The 17500-nt window shown below is 35.9% G+C and overlaps 1 protein-coding gene across 1 annotated transcript in view; it reads left to right on the top strand.

Annotated features, from left to right (window-relative positions):
- Positions 1-17500, top strand: part of LOC127000151 (serine/threonine-protein phosphatase 6 regulatory ankyrin repeat subunit B-like) — a gene marked incomplete at its 5' end in the record, with an annotated part of 23379 nt that overhangs the window by 4437 nt on the left and 1442 nt on the right. Inside the window, one exon of the mRNA XM_050863578.1 lies at positions 7613-7925. Coding sequence (XP_050719535.1) covers positions 7613-7925 — 313 coding nt within the window. The remainder of the gene's footprint in view (positions 1-7612; positions 7926-17500) is intronic.

Raw genomic sequence — 17500 nt, 5'->3', positions numbered from 1 at the left:
GCCTCCGCCTACCCATATAGAGGCCTGCCCTTATACCAAGCAAAGCTTTTCAGGCAGAGTGTTAATAAAAAGCATAATGAACAAATCATAAGAAGAAAAAAACATAATATTGGAAAGAAGTATTATATAGAAACAATAAACAATAATTGAAAATACAAAATACCAAATTAAAATACAAATAGAGTAAAATACAAAACACCAAAGTAATATATTAAATAGTGTAAAATACAAAACACCAAAGTAATATATCAAATAGTGTAAAATACAAAATACCAAAGTAATATATTAAATAGTGTAAAATACAAAACACCAAAGTAATATATCAAATAGTGTAAAATACAAAATACCAAAGTAATATATCAAATAGTGTAAAATACAAAATACCAAAGTAATATATTAAATAGTGTAAAATACAAAATACCAAAGTAATATATCAAATAGTGTAAAATACAAAATACCAAAGTAATATACAAAATACCAAAGTAAAATACAAAATACCAAAGTAAAATACAAATAGAGTAAAATACAAAATACCAAAGTAATATATCAAATAGTGTAAAATACAAAATACCAAAGTAAAATACAAAATACCAAAGTAAAATACAAAATACCAAAGTAATATATCAAATAGTGTAAAATACAAAATACCAAAGTAAAGTACAAAATACCAAAGTAATATATCAAATAGTGTAAAATACAAAATACCAAAGTAATATACAAATCAGTGTAAGATACAAAATTCCAAAGTAATATACAAATTAGTGTAAAATACAAAATACCAAAGTAATATACAAAACAGTGTAAAATACAAAATACCAAAGTAATATACAAAACAGTGTAAAATACAAAATACCAAAGTAATATACAAAACAGTGTAAAATACAAAATACCAAAGTAATATACTAATTAGTGTACAATACAAAATACCAAAGTAATATACTAATTAGTGTAAAATACAAAATACCAAAGTAATATACAAATTAGTGTAAAATACAAAATACCAAAGTAATATACATATTAGTGTAAAATACAAAATACCAAAGTAATATACAAATTAGTGTAAAATACAAAACACCAAAGTAATATATCAAATAGTGTAAAATACAAAATTCAAAAGTAAAGTACAAAATACCAAAGTAATATACAAATCAGTGTAAGATACAAAATTCCAAAGTAATATACAAATTAGTGTAAAATACAAAATACCAAAGTAATATACAAATTAGTGTAAAATACAAAATACCAAAGTAATATACAAATCAGTGTAAAATACAAAATACCAAAGTAATATACAAAACAGTGTACAATACAAAATAGTGTAAGATACATATAAACAAATACAAAAGATGTAGACAGATAATAAAACAATATGTAGAATAGGACAGTACAGTACATCCCTTGCACAATACAAGCTTATGGGTAGGTTTTAAGTGAACTTTCAGATTCAAACTCGAATGAACATACAGGTAGAAGAACCTTTAAAGAAGTATCAGTTTCAATGAGTTCTGGAATCAGACAGATACATAGGTATATTAGAGACAAGATTCATATTCTACTTGTTGAAATTGCAAAAGACGTGCTTATAAGATGAAAATTGAAAATCATAATTTTAGCTATGTTCAGTAAGTATCCAGAATGTTTTCTTTTAGTTTTCTTTTGAAAATATTGAGGGAAGTAGCATTTTTTTATATGTAGAACCTTCTTGTGTGTTTTCTTTTTGAAAAAAAGACATACAGACCAGTCAGTGGGTGATGATTGGGATCGTGATAAAACAGAAGTGGATGCCTCTGATTTTTTTATCATCAAACTGACTGCTTTTGATAAACTTTCCACAAATTTATTTTCCTTTTTGTGCACATGATTTTTATATCATCAAACTGACTGCTTTTGATAAACTTTTGCTAGTAGATATTGCATAGCATTTTGAGTACAACTGAATGTCAGCAGTGGAAAGTGTGCCAAGATCTCCCTTCAAACGTTCATAAACATCATCCTGTTTACGTTCAAGTGTTTCAACAAGTTTCTGAATAGATGATACTGTGGGTCTTCTAAGATTTTCCCTGGAATCCAATTGACAAATAAGGCACTTATTGAAATCTGTATGACGTCTTCGCTTTTTAGCAGGCAAAAGGTCCAACCGTTCCTGATTTTCCTCGCTAGCCATTGTTTTCTCACAATCTGAAATACAAAAATATCGATTACTCATAGAAGAGGCAATCATAGATTTAACAACAAAACAAGAACAAAACATTAATGGACAGGATTCATATACAAACGTCGCTATATGATCAGTAACATGTATGGAGACATTTTACAAATGGGTAAAAAAAAAAAAAAAAAAAACTATCTGAAAGCTTACTGCACTAATTTTTATTTAGACTTTAATCGTAAAATACGGTAAACAACACAACACTCATGTTTACATTCATTTCGCTATCAATATTCAATGGATACCAATGCTATTAAGCAAGTACTCAGACTCGAGCCAGAGCAGCCCCCGAACTGCTCGGTGCGGTGTGACCATGGGAACTTGATACTCATTTCCCTCCTGTGGTAATAATAATGTATGTATCAAGCTTAATGTTTCACAGTGTATAGTAGGATAGTTGAGAAAGCTTTTAGAGCATTGAAATACAGGCATTCATTATTATAGAAAGAAAGATATACTATCATAAAATCCTAATAACAAGAAAAAAAAAATTTTTTTGCTTATGTGCTTACATTTAATGTAATATCCTAATTACTTGTGAAGTATTACACTAATTCTATACATATGTACTTAAAAAACATCTCATTACGGACATTATGATATGTAAAACATTCTTGTTTTGTTGAAAATAACTGCTGTATTGTAAAAACTGTGAAATGACTATGCGGTATTATTTTTTTTCGTCTGGAGATAAAATGGTATACAGTTTTTAAATGATACCACAATCTGAATCCACTAACTACCTGGGGTGTTCTGAAGGGCCTATTCTACCACTTTGTATAGTCAAACCTTTTCTATAGGGTATGTTGAACGAATCTAAATTTTGGTTGAGTCTGATGCTGGACTAGAAGTCCTCCCAGCACATATTTATTCAAGACAGATCGGTAATAATAAATCTGGCAGTATGTGACAGCAACGTCCACAAGAGAGTGTATGGGAAATGCAGAATCAGTAAATCAGATCGAGCAGCTAAGTTCCTCTCAGCAACAACCTTTTTTTTTCATAATGCAGTTTCTACTAGAGCCTGCGATCTTCAAAAACCCAGCACTGTATTTGGTGTTGACATTTATTACCACAATGAGTGCATGCTTAAGCAAATATATGTACATGTATGGGTCACAGTCCAAAGGCCCACAATGTCTCCTAAACAACAAGCATAGAATAGGATTGCACCTGAATTAAAACGAGAGTTAATGACTGGATATGTTATGAACTGAGTGAAATCGGAGTCATCTCAATAGTATATAGATAATACTTATAATTCTCGCCTTTGGGATGCTACTATTGTCCCTGTTAATCATACACATATCTGTACATCACAATATTCAAGGAGATGCAATAAACTCCACAGACCCCATAAATGCAAGTGCTAACATCATCAGAAAACCTCCTGATGGTTATGATCTTGGTCTCGAAGACAGACTTTGTGATGCCGAAGACCTTCATCATGCGTGCAGTAATATGTGTATCCATGGTCCGACAGACTCTGCATTCATGACATGTATGGGCGTTCGTTTTCGTCCATGATGGTGTATGTAAATCATTGCTTATAAAGCGACCGGGTTTCTCGACATTTTTTATTTAAGATAAACTGAGCTTTTAACAAAAGAACGAGATGCCTCAAACTACATCCTGTACACAATTCTCTGCTTCATGCATGATGGTTATGGTGGACCGTTTCATAACTTTGGAAGCATTCAGACTACCTAAGAACTTTAGAATGGGACCAGGGATACGCCTATCACTGCATGCAAGTTAAAAGTCTTGGGCATCACAAAATCTGACCGAATCCAAGATCATAATCATCAAAAGGTTTTCTGATGATGCTAGCACCTACATTTATGGGGTCTGAGGAGTTTATTGAATCTCATAGAGCATGTGATGTACAGATATATGTATGATAAACCATAACTGATTTAGCTTTGTCTTGTGGATAGGTTAAGTCGGTACCATTTCTGAACTGATTCACAGGGACAATCGTAGCATCTCTATTGCGAGAATTATAAGACTAGTATTATCTACACTATTGAGATGGTCTCTGATTCCATTAAGTTCATAACATGTTCCATCCATCAGCCCTCGTTCTAAAGGGGTACATTCATCCTTAGCAGGTATCACCACCGCTAGAGCCATAGAGTCCACGAATCTGGAACTATTCTTTCAATTATCGTAAATTATCTGCGTTTCTCTGGGACTTGCAACAATTACACTTCAATATAATAAGTGACTCTATTGTTAATAAAAATGTAGCTCATCATTATCGTTGTTTTATCTATTTTGTAAACGAGAGAAAGTATAAATGATGTCCTGGAGCCTCTCCTCATCCACAATCGTTCTTGAGTGAAAGACTTGTGAAATGATGCAGAAATGAGCTTTTTTAAATATATATATATATATATATATATATATATATATATATATATATATATATATATATATATATATATATAGATATATATATATATATATATATATATATATATATATATATATATATATATATATATATATATATATATATATATATATATATATGCTGAGTATCTGCTTTGGATGCATCAGTGTCGCCTTCGGCGGAATTTATCAAAAATATGTGGGCGCCAGGCATCTCGGCAGAAAGCGACCTCCTTTGTTTTTTGTCCGTGTGCGACATTGGCTTCCGTCAATAATGTTTCCCTTCACCAACAACTCCCAGACTTAAACGCCACCACCTTTGACCTTCCCACGCTCCTGGTAGTGGTAGACGTCCACCCAAGGTCTTGGTTCATCTCAAACAACAACCAGCAGTCACTTGAGGGCGGGGTATAATAAGCCGGGAGCGAAAGCCTTTCTATTGTTGTGAAGGAGAAGGTTGTCCAGATGGCTGACGCCCTAATGTTTTTGATACATTTCGCCAAAGGCGACACTGATACACCAACGGCAGGTACTCAGCAAATATTGTAATGTAAATAGAATAACTCTAAAGAGCCCATTCCTGCTTGATTTCGCAGATCTTTCATGCAATAACGATTTTGGATGAGGAGAGGCTGCCGGACAGCATTTATATTTTCTCTCGTTTACCAGAAAAAAAATAATGATCGGCTACATAATTATTAACAATAGTGTCAGTTATTATATTGAAGTGTAATTGTTGCAAGGTCCAGAGAAACACAGGTAAATTACGATAATTGAAAGAATAGCTCAAGCTTCGTGGGCCCTGTGACCCAAAACCCACTGGCTGGCACTTTGGAATATACCTCATTCAGGTACAATCCTTTTCCATACATGTTGTTAAGGAGGCATTGTGGGCCCATAGACTATGACTACTTGTATATGTGCTTAACCATGCACTCATTGTGGTAATAAATGTCAGCACCAAATACAGTAGTTTTTTTTTTTTTTAAGACCGCGGGTTCTAGTAGAAACTGCATTATGAAAAAAAAGTTTGTTGCTTAGAGGAACTTAGCTGCTCAATCTGATTCACTGATTCTGTACTTTCCATACACTCTCCTGTGGACGTTGCTGTCACAGATAATGCCAGGTATATTATAGTACCGATCTGTCTTGAATAAATATATGCTGGGAGGACTTCTAAGTGTTTAAATACGAGACGGCGTATGACCAAGATATTCTGAGCCACTTGAATCCAATGTTTTAAAGCACTTTTTTTTGTATGTATCCTGTCTGTCCATTGTGTACATTGTATTTCAATTATTATTGAGATGTTATACAAAACCGTCACGAGTTCAAAAGTCAGTCTTTTTGTCACCATATCACCTCGAATGTTACTTGGGTCAAGAATTCTTTTTCGGCCATTTTCAATTCTAAATATTTTTTCCGTTTAATTTCCCTGACACATTATGCATAAGTCTTTGTCAACATAGTTTATTCAGCCAGGTAAGGCGTCAATTCAACATGCTTCATCGTGATGGTATATTGCTGCTTTACTTTATTCTACTTGAATGTTCAACGGGACATCACTAAGCACCTAAAAGAATATATTCTGTGCATGTCTGTAGTGAAAACCAAAATCACCTTTAATAATTATTGCGTGATAAGTGCATATGGCATTGCACACATTATGTAAATACGCATCAAATGTAAGGCAGCTTAATATAACCTGTCCCAACCCTTACGCCCAAGGAAAACCCACTTTACTTGTGATTTCTATATAATTTTGTCACATATCAAACGCACAAGGGAGGCGGTGGCTGAGTGGTTAGCGTGTGGGCAGTGCATTCACCACGCCATGGACAACGACGTTTTGAATCCCTACGCTACCACCTGGGATTTTTCAGTCACCGCCGAGTGGCCTAAAACTACCCACGTGCTGTCCAGAAGACCATCCGTCAACCCAGACTTACGAAGAAACCGTCCAGTGAATCAAGAATGAGTTCCGGGGGGCAGCATGAACCAAGCATAACTGGCGCCACTATAAAAAAAATTGCCTGCGCCTTGACGGGCTTGGGCCGACCACCTGGCCCCTGAAGAAAGCCTACCGGCGCTACTGGCGGAGATGTAAAACAAAAAAGTACAAAAAAGCAAGTGCAAACTGCTTGCAGTTTTTGCACTGCAGGGGATTATGTTTACACAAGTGGGAATATTCTAGGATGCCAGACGTGTGATTTTTTTTTCAGAAAAATAATTGAATAAATATTTAACTTACAGTACTTATTATGTTAATATTTCTTATTCAAAAGGGAACATGTGAAGTTTTGATCCAAGTTTCATTGATTTGGATGCATATTTGACAAAGGGACACTCATTCAAAGTGTTGTCATAAAATTCCACAGACTTCCAACAAATTTGGTGTCAGATTCCCACACTGACCGTAAAACCGTAACAAATGGCATTGTTTTCTGTTCTTCTACATCATTGCTATTAGACAATGTGACATTAAGTCTTTTAATATAAAATCTGATGAAATATGGATGAAAAACGGGAACGCACTATTAAAAAATTCTCATGAGCAAAAATATTCTTTCACATCCAGTAATTACATAAATTACCAGCTTTGAAAGTTGTACCCACGCCTTTTTGGAGTGTTTTGACACATATTCAATAGAAATGGATAGTGTTTCTCTAAAAGAGAGATGTACACAAATCACCCCTAGAACCAGGACATATAATTATTATCGCATTATGAAAATAATAATGATAATGATAATGTTAAAAATAATTAATCTTATTATTATTATTATTATTATTATTATTATTATTATTATTACTTGTATTGTTACTATTATCATTATTGTAATTTCTATTTATATTACTATAATTATATCCTTTATAAACTTTCACCTCAGGTGAGTTGTCGTGTTATTGCCAGTAATTACTAACTCATTTGATGGTTTTGTGACTGTGAATATTAAGTTGTGCGTGTTTTTCTCCCCAACACACACACACACACACACACACACACAGACACTGTTGCCGGAGCTCATACGCAGCGTAATGGAAGGAGACGAGGGCAGGGCCACGGTGCTCCTCGCCAGGGGAGGAGACCCCAAGGTGACCGTCCCCTCTAACAGACGTGGGTCGTGGTGCCTGGTGGCCCTGGCTGCCTTGTGGGGCCGCGGCCACCTCCTGCCCTGCCTGCTGGGGGCGGGGCTCAGCGTGGAGGGCCGCGGCAGCGACGACCGAACACCACTGATGCTGGCTGCCTGGCAGGGCCACACGAGAACGGTGCAGGACCTGCTGACCCTTGGCGCAGACCCGCTGGCTGCAGATAAAGCAGGTGAGGTGTGGTGCGGTTGTGGTATGGGTTGTGCTGGTGGTAGTGGTTGTGGTGGTGCTGTTGTGGATTGTGCTAATGGTATTTATGTTGATAGTGATATTGGTGGTGGTTGTTGTGTGGATGGTGGTGGGGATGGTGGGGATGGTGTTGAGGGGGTAATGGTTATAGTGTTGCTGCTGCTGGTGGCCGTGGCAACGGTATTTATGTTGGTTGTGATATTGCTGGTGGTGGGTATAACATTGTGGTTGAATTCTGTCCCTCACTCGCCTCCTTCTCCTTCCCCTCCTTTATTTCCCTCCCTTCCTCCTTCATCCCACCAAATCCATCCGTTCTCCCTCTTTCTACTCTTGCCTCTCCCTTCCCTCCATCTTCCCGTTTTTTACTTACTTTCACTCCATCTTTTCTCTCCGTCCCCCTTTTCTTATCTTCCTTCCTCTAGCCTGACATCGATTGTTTGTAAGTTAATGGAGACCATCATTCGCGGCAATATGGTGAAGTTCTTCGAAGAAAATAATATGATAAATTATTCGCGACATGGTGTCCGTAGCAAACCTTCGTGTTTAACTAACTTACTTTATATTTTTCATTATATTTTTTGAGGTGAAAGCAGATCAGTAGATATTATATATCTGGATTTTCAAAAGGCATTTGATAAGGTCCCCCACAAACGATTGTTCAGCAAACTATTGGCGCACGGTATCTCAGGTATCGTTCACAATTGGCTTGTGGACTGGCTCTCTGAGCGGAAACAGAGAGTAGTTCAAAACGGTGTTTCATCTTAGGCTACGTCCGCACTAGGCAGCGGAACGCTGCTTCTGTTTTTCGCTGCCGCTGCCTGTGCTATCTGCATTAGGCTGTTTTTCGCTGCCGCTGCCTGTGCTATCTGCAGCTATTTTTCGCTGCTCGCAGTGTTTCGCTGCCGCTGCCTTTTGGTTTCAGAGTGCTCCTGACTACGGTCGAATGCGGTTGTGTGGCAGTGCTATTAAATATGAAAACTTTGACGATAAAAGTGGCAATTGCGTACTTGTTGCGTAAGAAACAACAAGAAAAAAAGAAAAAAAATATTGGGTTCATCCTCTTTTCCAAAACAAAACAAGAAAAGGAGCATTTTATAATTTAATTAAAGAACTAAAGGATGACGATGCAAAATATTTTAATTATTATAGAATGTCTAAGGCATCATATAATGAACTTTTACATCGTTTAGGTCCAGCACTTCAACGACAAGACACAAAGTTCAGAAATGCCTTGACGCCAGATGAGCAACTGACCATAGCAATCAGGTAAGTTATATGTTTATGTTAATGAATTTTGTTATATTTTCAGAATTGAGCTCAAATTTTATTTTTGTAAGTTTTTAAGGATGTGTCACATTATTTATTTTAAGATATATATTTATATTTATATTTGTAATTAAATATTTCGTATAGTAGAGTTGATTTAACGGTTAATATACTCACACAAAACAATAGCACTACAGCAACCAAAACACGGGGGAATTAAAATTCAATACAAAGGTATGAAATATATTCAGAAAATAATAGGAAACTATATATATCCATTCTTTAAATAAAAAAAGCAATTGTTAATTCTGCTAGTATATTATATTGTATTCAGAAAACAATATACAAAATCATAATATTCCTATTGTGAAAGAGGAAAATCAAGTGTACCTTCTGCATTTACATAATGCAGTGGGAAAAATTGTCATAATTTATAATTCAACAAGGCTTGATGTATCTGAATAAATCGAGTCAACAGGTGAAGGAACAGGCTGAAGTGTTGTCTGGGGACATGTTTGATAAGCGCTGCGATGCATAGGTAGCGCACTGCTCATAGAATCAGGTATGACATTTTGCGTAGGAGGCTGCAAGGTGAAACTTTGATTGGTGAAGCTGCTCGAAGCCTGTTGACCTGAGAAGTAGACAGGATTCTGATGCCCTTTCCTTCTCTTGATTGAGAGCAGGGCCTCAATAGCACTATGTTGCCATTCCAGTACTTCATCTGCAGTTAAAGTTTGAAGTGAGGGTTCAATACCCTTCATAAAAGCCATATGCGTGCTTTGCTCCTCATGCGTGTCCAATTTCTGAAGAAGTTCATGTTCAAATGTGGAAATTTTGCTACGTTTATTTCTCTGGGCTGAAGGTTTCTTTTCATGTAGTGACCTTATTGATGACATGTCTGTTGGTGATTCTCCCTGACGGTCTTCATCATTTTCCATTGATGATGTTGTCTGGACTGTTTCTCCAATTGCTTTCAAAAATTCCAGATGTTGGGAATAAGCATAGGGTTTTTTACTACTGTACCCTGAACCAGAAGCAGCATTTTTTTCAATTCTTATTTGTTTCAAATATTTCTCTCTGACGTTCTTCCATTTCATTTGAAGGGATTTACCTGCGGAAAAAATAGCATGAATAAGTAGTGTTTTTCATAGTTATGTATAGCATATATCATAATTTTCTAATAAGTTTAAATACGGAAGCCCTTCTCTACGAATCATGGATTTTTTTGTAGATTAATTTTCGTGTGCCACTTGCTAATAAGCAATACATTTTTTTCAGATATCTGGCGACTGGATCCTCAACGACAGATCTGCAGTACAGTTTCCGAGTTGGGAAACAAACAATTAGTGATTGCATAAGAGACGTGTGTTGGGCTATCTGGACAATACTACATAATGAAGAAATTCCAACGCCTAGCGAGGTAGGGTGGAACAAAATTGTTGAAAATTTAATGAAAATGCTAACTTCCCGAATTGCCTCGGCGCAATCGACGGAAAACATATCAGAGTTATTAAGCCCAAACACAGCGGATCACTATACCATAATTACAAGCACTACTTTTCCATTGTTTTGTTAGCTGTTTGTGACAGCGATTATTTATTTACATACGTAGATATAGGGTCATACGGAAAAGAATGTGACTCGAATATCTTCAAGCAATCTACATTTTACAAATCTATTCAAAATAACACTCTGAACACTCCGCCTGGACAAAATGAAGCCCTTCCGCATATGTTTGTTGGAGATGAGGCTTTTGGTCTTTCTTCCTCTGTTTTGAGACCTTATGCAGGAAATTACCTACAACCTAAAAAAAGAATATTCAATTATCGCCTGTCCAGAGCGAGAAGGTACGTTGAATGTACCTTTGGCATTCTTTCAAATAAATGGAGGATATTTCATACGCCGATGAATGTTGGCCTCAATGCTGCAATTGACATAACAAAGGCTTGCTGCGTGTTACATAATTTTGTACGAAGACGTGATGGATTCAATCGTGAGGATACCGCTATCAGGGGAAATGTTCAAGGTATTGCTCCTGTGCCACCATGCGGCGCAGCCCGTGGAGGGAGAGCTGCCAACAACATAAGAGATAACTTTGCAGACTATTTCACTAGCTATCAGGGTTCTGTTTCCTGGCAGAATGATATGATATAATTTTTGAAACTGCGATACATCGCACTCATGATAATGATGAATGGTTGAATGAATATATATATATATATATATATATATATATATATATATATATATATATATATATATATATATATATATATATATATATATATTGGTTTTCCATTACCTGTACATTGATTGGAGCTATAGATTAAATTATTTACCAAGGTATAGTACATTGTTTGTAGTTATAATTCAAATTTTATTTACGTAGTTATGTCCTTAGTAGCTTTATTATTTGTAGTTACATTTCAAACTTTATATACCTAGGTATGTCCTTAGGTACTTTGTTTGTAGCAACAGATGAAACTTTATTTACCTATGTAGCCATGTTTTCATTAATGTATTGAAATACCTAACCATTGTGAAATAAATCTATGTTACTTACATTTTGCTATCATTTCCTTGTTGTCCAAATCATTGAAGCCAATAATTAGTTCTTCGCATATTTCTCTCCAGGCTTCCTTCTTGAGATTTTTATCTTTATAATTCTCTGAAGAAATATCCCAGATGCAATTTCTTGCTTGAACTAATTCAATAAGCCGTTCTATATTTACTTCCACTCACGACATTATCTGAAAAGATAAACAAAACTTTTAAAATCTGTTATTTCCACAAGAAAATTAATATAGGTGTATCTCCATAGATTGTGAAGCTAACATGTTATTTTAAAAAACAAATGCAAACTTTATTGAATTATCAGAATAGGTTTGATAATCACTTAAAAAGTTATTAACCACAAACAGCCGTATTTTAATCACAAGCAGCCCCTTTGCAGCCAAATGGCTGCATACTTTTGGTTTAGAGTACTTCCTCTATTGCATGGTGTCCTAGCTGAGGCTATCTTACAGCAAAGGAAGATATTGGTGGCTTGTTTCAGGATGATCCTTCTACCACTCCAAACTTGTAAGTGAAAAATGTAGGCTTCTTCACGAAGTGTAGGTTTCCCGAGTTTCAAGTTTATCAGCGAAATGACCTACAATGACCTTATTTGAACTTTAATTTGATCTTTGGTAAAAAAATCCTGCATAGTGAGAAATGTAGGCCTCTTCAAGAAATATATGTTCCTCGAGTTTGAAGCCGATAGGAGAAATACTAAAAATTGACCTTATTTGACCTTTTTTGACCTTCTGATTGGTCAAAGGTCACCAAAATTATCACTATAACATTCCTTGGGTCATGACCTTTCCATCGATACCTCATATGTCCAGGTGGGTTGTCTTGGGGCGGAGGAGATAGGGCACAGACAGACAGACAGACACACACACACACACACAGACAGACAGTACGAAAATTTATATATAGATTAACATAAAAAAAAAAAATATTCAGTTAATATTTCATGGCGTACAGGGATATTTCACTTACGATAGAACAACTCGCAGCACCTTCCTCCATCACTGCTTGAAACTGACTGAGCGCTGCCGCAGTGGTCTCTAGGTAGTGCAGACCAGTGCTACCAGCGCTTGAAAAAATTTTCAAGATCTTGAAATATTTACCCTATCCTTGAAAGCTTGAAAAAAAAAAGTTAAAATTCCTAAAATCTTGAAAAATCTACAGTGACTACATAAAAGTCGCATAAAATGAGAGAGAGAGAGAGAGAGAGAGAGAGAGAGAGAGAGAGAGAGAGAGAGAGAGAGAGGATCAGCTGATGTCCAGCTAACGCGTACAATACACGTCCCACAGGCCACAGTGACAGACACGCATTGACAGACTAGTCCTTCAGCTGGTGCCTTTGTTTTGCTTCGCTGGTGAGTGTATCTAGTGAATTGAAACTTAAAGAGTTTGTTATTCGTTATTGATATATTTCCACCCTATGTCATGGTGTATTATTCACTTAAAGACCCTTATTATTTGTCCCACGAGAACACAGTGAAGCTGAGTGTGCCATTCGAGGATTAGTGATAAGCAATTTGAGTCTCTGTAGCTAATGAGACTGATAAAAAATAACCACAGTGAATAGGGTGTAGCTACTTGTAGGTATAATGATTCTTAGTTTATTGCTCTCATGTGGTGTATTTGGTAAAATTGTTACTTGTTGTTGGTGGTGGAGGTAGCTATAACTAGCACTAATAAGGGCAGCACGTATGTACGAGTATTTGAAGGTACGCTAGTAAACTTACAATAAAGCAGAAATATAAGATAAAAAATATGTTGTAGGGACTAATCTTGAAATCAGTTACGTATTGTTAAGTTTATAGCACTGGTATCAGAAATAGAATCCGCCCATGAAAGGATTTGATCACAAAGCAAAAATTTTCCTGATTTTCTATCCACTTTCTGCATTATGGTCAACCTTGAAAAAAAAATACCGATCTTGAAAGATTTCTACGACCTATCTTGAAAGATTTTTTCCCAACCGCTGGCAGCACTGGTGCAGACAGCTCCATAGAAATGCATATACCACCTAAACAGAAGCAGCGCAACGCTGCTTCTGTTTCTGTAGGAACGCTGCTCGTGTCGAGGCAGCGTTTCGCTGCTTGTATGAAGCAGCGGCTAGTGCGTACAGCTCCATGGGATTACATGTATGACCAACACTCAGGCAGCGGCAGCGAAAAACAGAAGCAGCGTTCCGCTGCCTAGTGCGGACGTAGCCTTATAACTGGCTCGATGTCAGAAGCGGCGTACCTCAAGGTCAGTGCTTGGTCCCATGCTCCTCTTAATTTATGCTAATGATATCGATGATGGGCTCACTTGTAAAATATCAAAATTTGCTGATGACACAAAAATCGCTAGTTAGGTAGTTACGATACTCTACGAAGAAGCATTACAATCGGATCTAGATCGACTTGCACGTTGGGCCAGTCAATGACAAATGAAATTTAACGTTAACAAATGTAAAGTGTTGCACATCGGAAACAATAACAATCGCGTTCAGTACGTAATGAATGGCCAAAAACTTTCTGCATTAGTAAAAGTAGTAGTGACAGTAGTAGTAGTAGAGATATTAATGGTAATAGTAGTTGTATTAGTAGTAGTTTCTGTAGTAGTAGTAGTAGCAGTGGTAGTAGTAGTAGTACTAGTAGTAGTACTAGTAGTAGTAGTAGCAGTAGCAGTAGTAGTAGTAGTAGTAGTAGTCGTAGTAGTAGTAGTAGTAGTAGTAGTAGTAGTAGTAGTAGTGTTGTGTCAATTATAAATATCGTGAAACACACGGGCAGACCAACTGAAGATGGACTGGCGGGTGGCGACTGTCCGCACTACCGCAAACTTTCTGAAAATACCGCACTACCACGGACCGCACTAAAAAATCCTGCGGCATCTTTTGCGTTACTTAGAAAACCATCGAAGACATTTGCAGCACGACATGCTCACAGATGTCTTTTTTTACAGTGAATCAGACTCAATCAGTCAATCGGTATCAGTCATCAGAATCAGTGATTCAATCATTCTGATTTCAGTTATTGTTCAAAATTAAATACTAAATGAATAACTCAAAACAAATCGGTTCGTCAGTCAACCCAAGGCGGCGCGCCATGACTGCCTCTGACGATGACTGTACATGGCAGTGTATAACAGTACAAGCAATTAGCAGTAACATGATCGCCGCTCAGTCTCATGTCCCGTACAAATTTTTCTTTGATGCATAACATAGACCATAGTACACACTACGTATATCTGTTTTTAACATCATTGTAACTTCTCTATTTTATCATTCTCTCTCTCTCTCTCTCTCTCTCTCTCTCTCTCTCTCTCTCTCTCTCTCTCTCTCTCTCTCTCTCTCTCTCTCTCCAATGTAGCCAAGATCAATATAGTTTGATTATAGATATAATTATAATAATAATGATAATAATAATAATAATAATAATAATAATAATAATAATAATAATAATAATAATAATATTAATAATAACACTGGCCAACAACAACAAAAAAATTCAAAAGGCACGGGATGTTAGAACGTTTTTAGGGTAAAGCAGGGTCGCTGAATCCGAAAATGTATTTACTTTTGTTGAATTGGCTCTACTTTTAAAGATATTGGACATCAAAAAATTTAAGTAGTTGTATTCATTCGTATTTGGGAGATTTTCAGACTGCAAAAGTGAAGCTTTACACACAAGGACAGCTGAATGACATGGTTAGAGATCTAGCTTTGTCAAAAGAGGCAGCTGAGATTTTAGCCTCCCGTCTCAGTGAGCACCGTGTTCTTGACTCTGACGCTAAGATAACATTTACTGTAACAGAGACGAGGAACTTATTCGTTATTTCAGTGAAGAAGACGACTTTGTATTTTGCAACAACATCCAAGACCTTCTTACAGCAATGGGACTGCCCAAGTACAATCCAGATGAGTGCCGTTTATTCAGTGACTGCTCTAAACGAAGTCTGAAGTGTGTATTGTTGCACAATGGTGGCAAGTGTTGTGTCCCAATTGGCCATTCAGTAATATCGAAAGAGCACTACACGAGTGTAAAAATGGTTTTACAAAAACTGTGGTATGATGAACATAAATGGATCATATGCGTGAATTAAAAATGGTTATTTTTTTGTTAGGACAGCAAAGTGGTTATACCAAGTACCCATGTTCCATTTGTCTATGGGACAGCAGAGCCAACAATCAGCACTGGGAAAAGAAAGATTTGCCCATTCGTGAGGAGCTTGTTGTGGGGGAGAAAAATGTCATAAATGAACCGCTGGTTAACCGTGATCGAATCATCCTGCCTCCACTACATACCAAATTGGGCCTAATGAAACAATTTGTGAAAGCATTAGATCAAGATGGTGCATGCTTCAGTTACATCTGCTCAGAATTTCCTGGTCTGAGTAATGAGAAACTGAAGGCAGGAATTTTTGATGGGCCACAAATTAGAAAGCTGATCAAGGATGAAAATTTTGTCTCCCGCTTGACTGAGCCTGAGGCTGCCGCGTGGTCTTCTTTTGTCGCAGTTGTGAAAAGCTTCTTGGGTAAAAAGAAATCAAGTAGCTACCAGGAACTAGTCGAAGTGATGCTAAAACACTTCCAAGCTCTGGGAACAAGAATGAGTATCAAAATCTACTACCTGTTTAGCCATTTAGACAGATTCCCTGAAAACCTTGGTGATGTAAGCGAAGAACAGGGAGAACGTTTCCACCAAGACATCAAGACTATGGAGGAGCGGTACCAAGGCCGATGGAACGCCCACATGATGTCCGATTACTGCTGGAGCCTTATGCGTCATTGTACTTGGGAAACTCAAAAAAGGAAGTCATAGAAGAGAAGCTTCCTTCAGATGAAGCAAAGTACAGTGACCTGGACAGCTTGCGAGATTGATCTTGCGAGACAGTATGTTGTCTAGCTTAAATGATATATTTTCCTTGTTTACTTTGGGTGTGAAATTTCATTGGAAATCATATTTTAATTTTATAATGTTTCATTAATCTCTTGTATTAAATGAGGATACTACTGGAAAATGTTGTGGCTCTTCTTTGTTCAGTGTTCAAATAGTAGCATACTGTAAGTAAATACCACATTTTAAGTATTCATATATAATCGGACAACTTAAATGAAAGTGGTACATTTATTCGACAGTTTGATTATCAATTAATAGCCTAAATATCATAATAAATGTGGTTTTGTTGAAATATTCATGTACCAGTAAAACGGTAATCCAATTAGTATCATTGTGTACGGATTCGCAGATACGAAAAACGCATTTCAACAATATCTCAAAAACTAGAGCCAACTGGACGAAACTAATGTCATTTTCGAATTCAGCGAACCCAATATTCCCCCAGAATGGTCTCACCTTATATGCCCCCCAAAAATTTGTTGGGCAGTGTAATAATAATAATAATAATAATAATAATAATAATAATAATAATAATAATAATAATAATAATAATAATAATAATAATAATAATAATAATAATAATAATAATAATAATAATTTATTATTATTATTATTATTATTATTATTATTATTATTATTATTATTATTATTATTATTATTATTATTATTATTACTATCATTATTATTATTATTATTATTATTATTATTATTATTATTATTATTATTATTATTATTATTATTAATCTCATTCATCTAGGTGAGGTGAGGAAGGGAGGAAGGAAAGGTGAGGTGTGAATTTAATATAAATGCATTTCTGTTTTCTGTGTAAGAATAATTATATTAATACATA

Source organism: Eriocheir sinensis, chromosome 1, assembly GCF_024679095.1.
Source record: "Eriocheir sinensis breed Jianghai 21 chromosome 1, ASM2467909v1, whole genome shotgun sequence".
Lineage (NCBI taxonomy): Eukaryota > Metazoa > Arthropoda > Malacostraca > Decapoda > Varunidae > Eriocheir > Eriocheir sinensis.
Note: the sequence above shows the minus strand (reverse complement) of the source record. Positions and strands in the feature narration are given on the sequence as shown.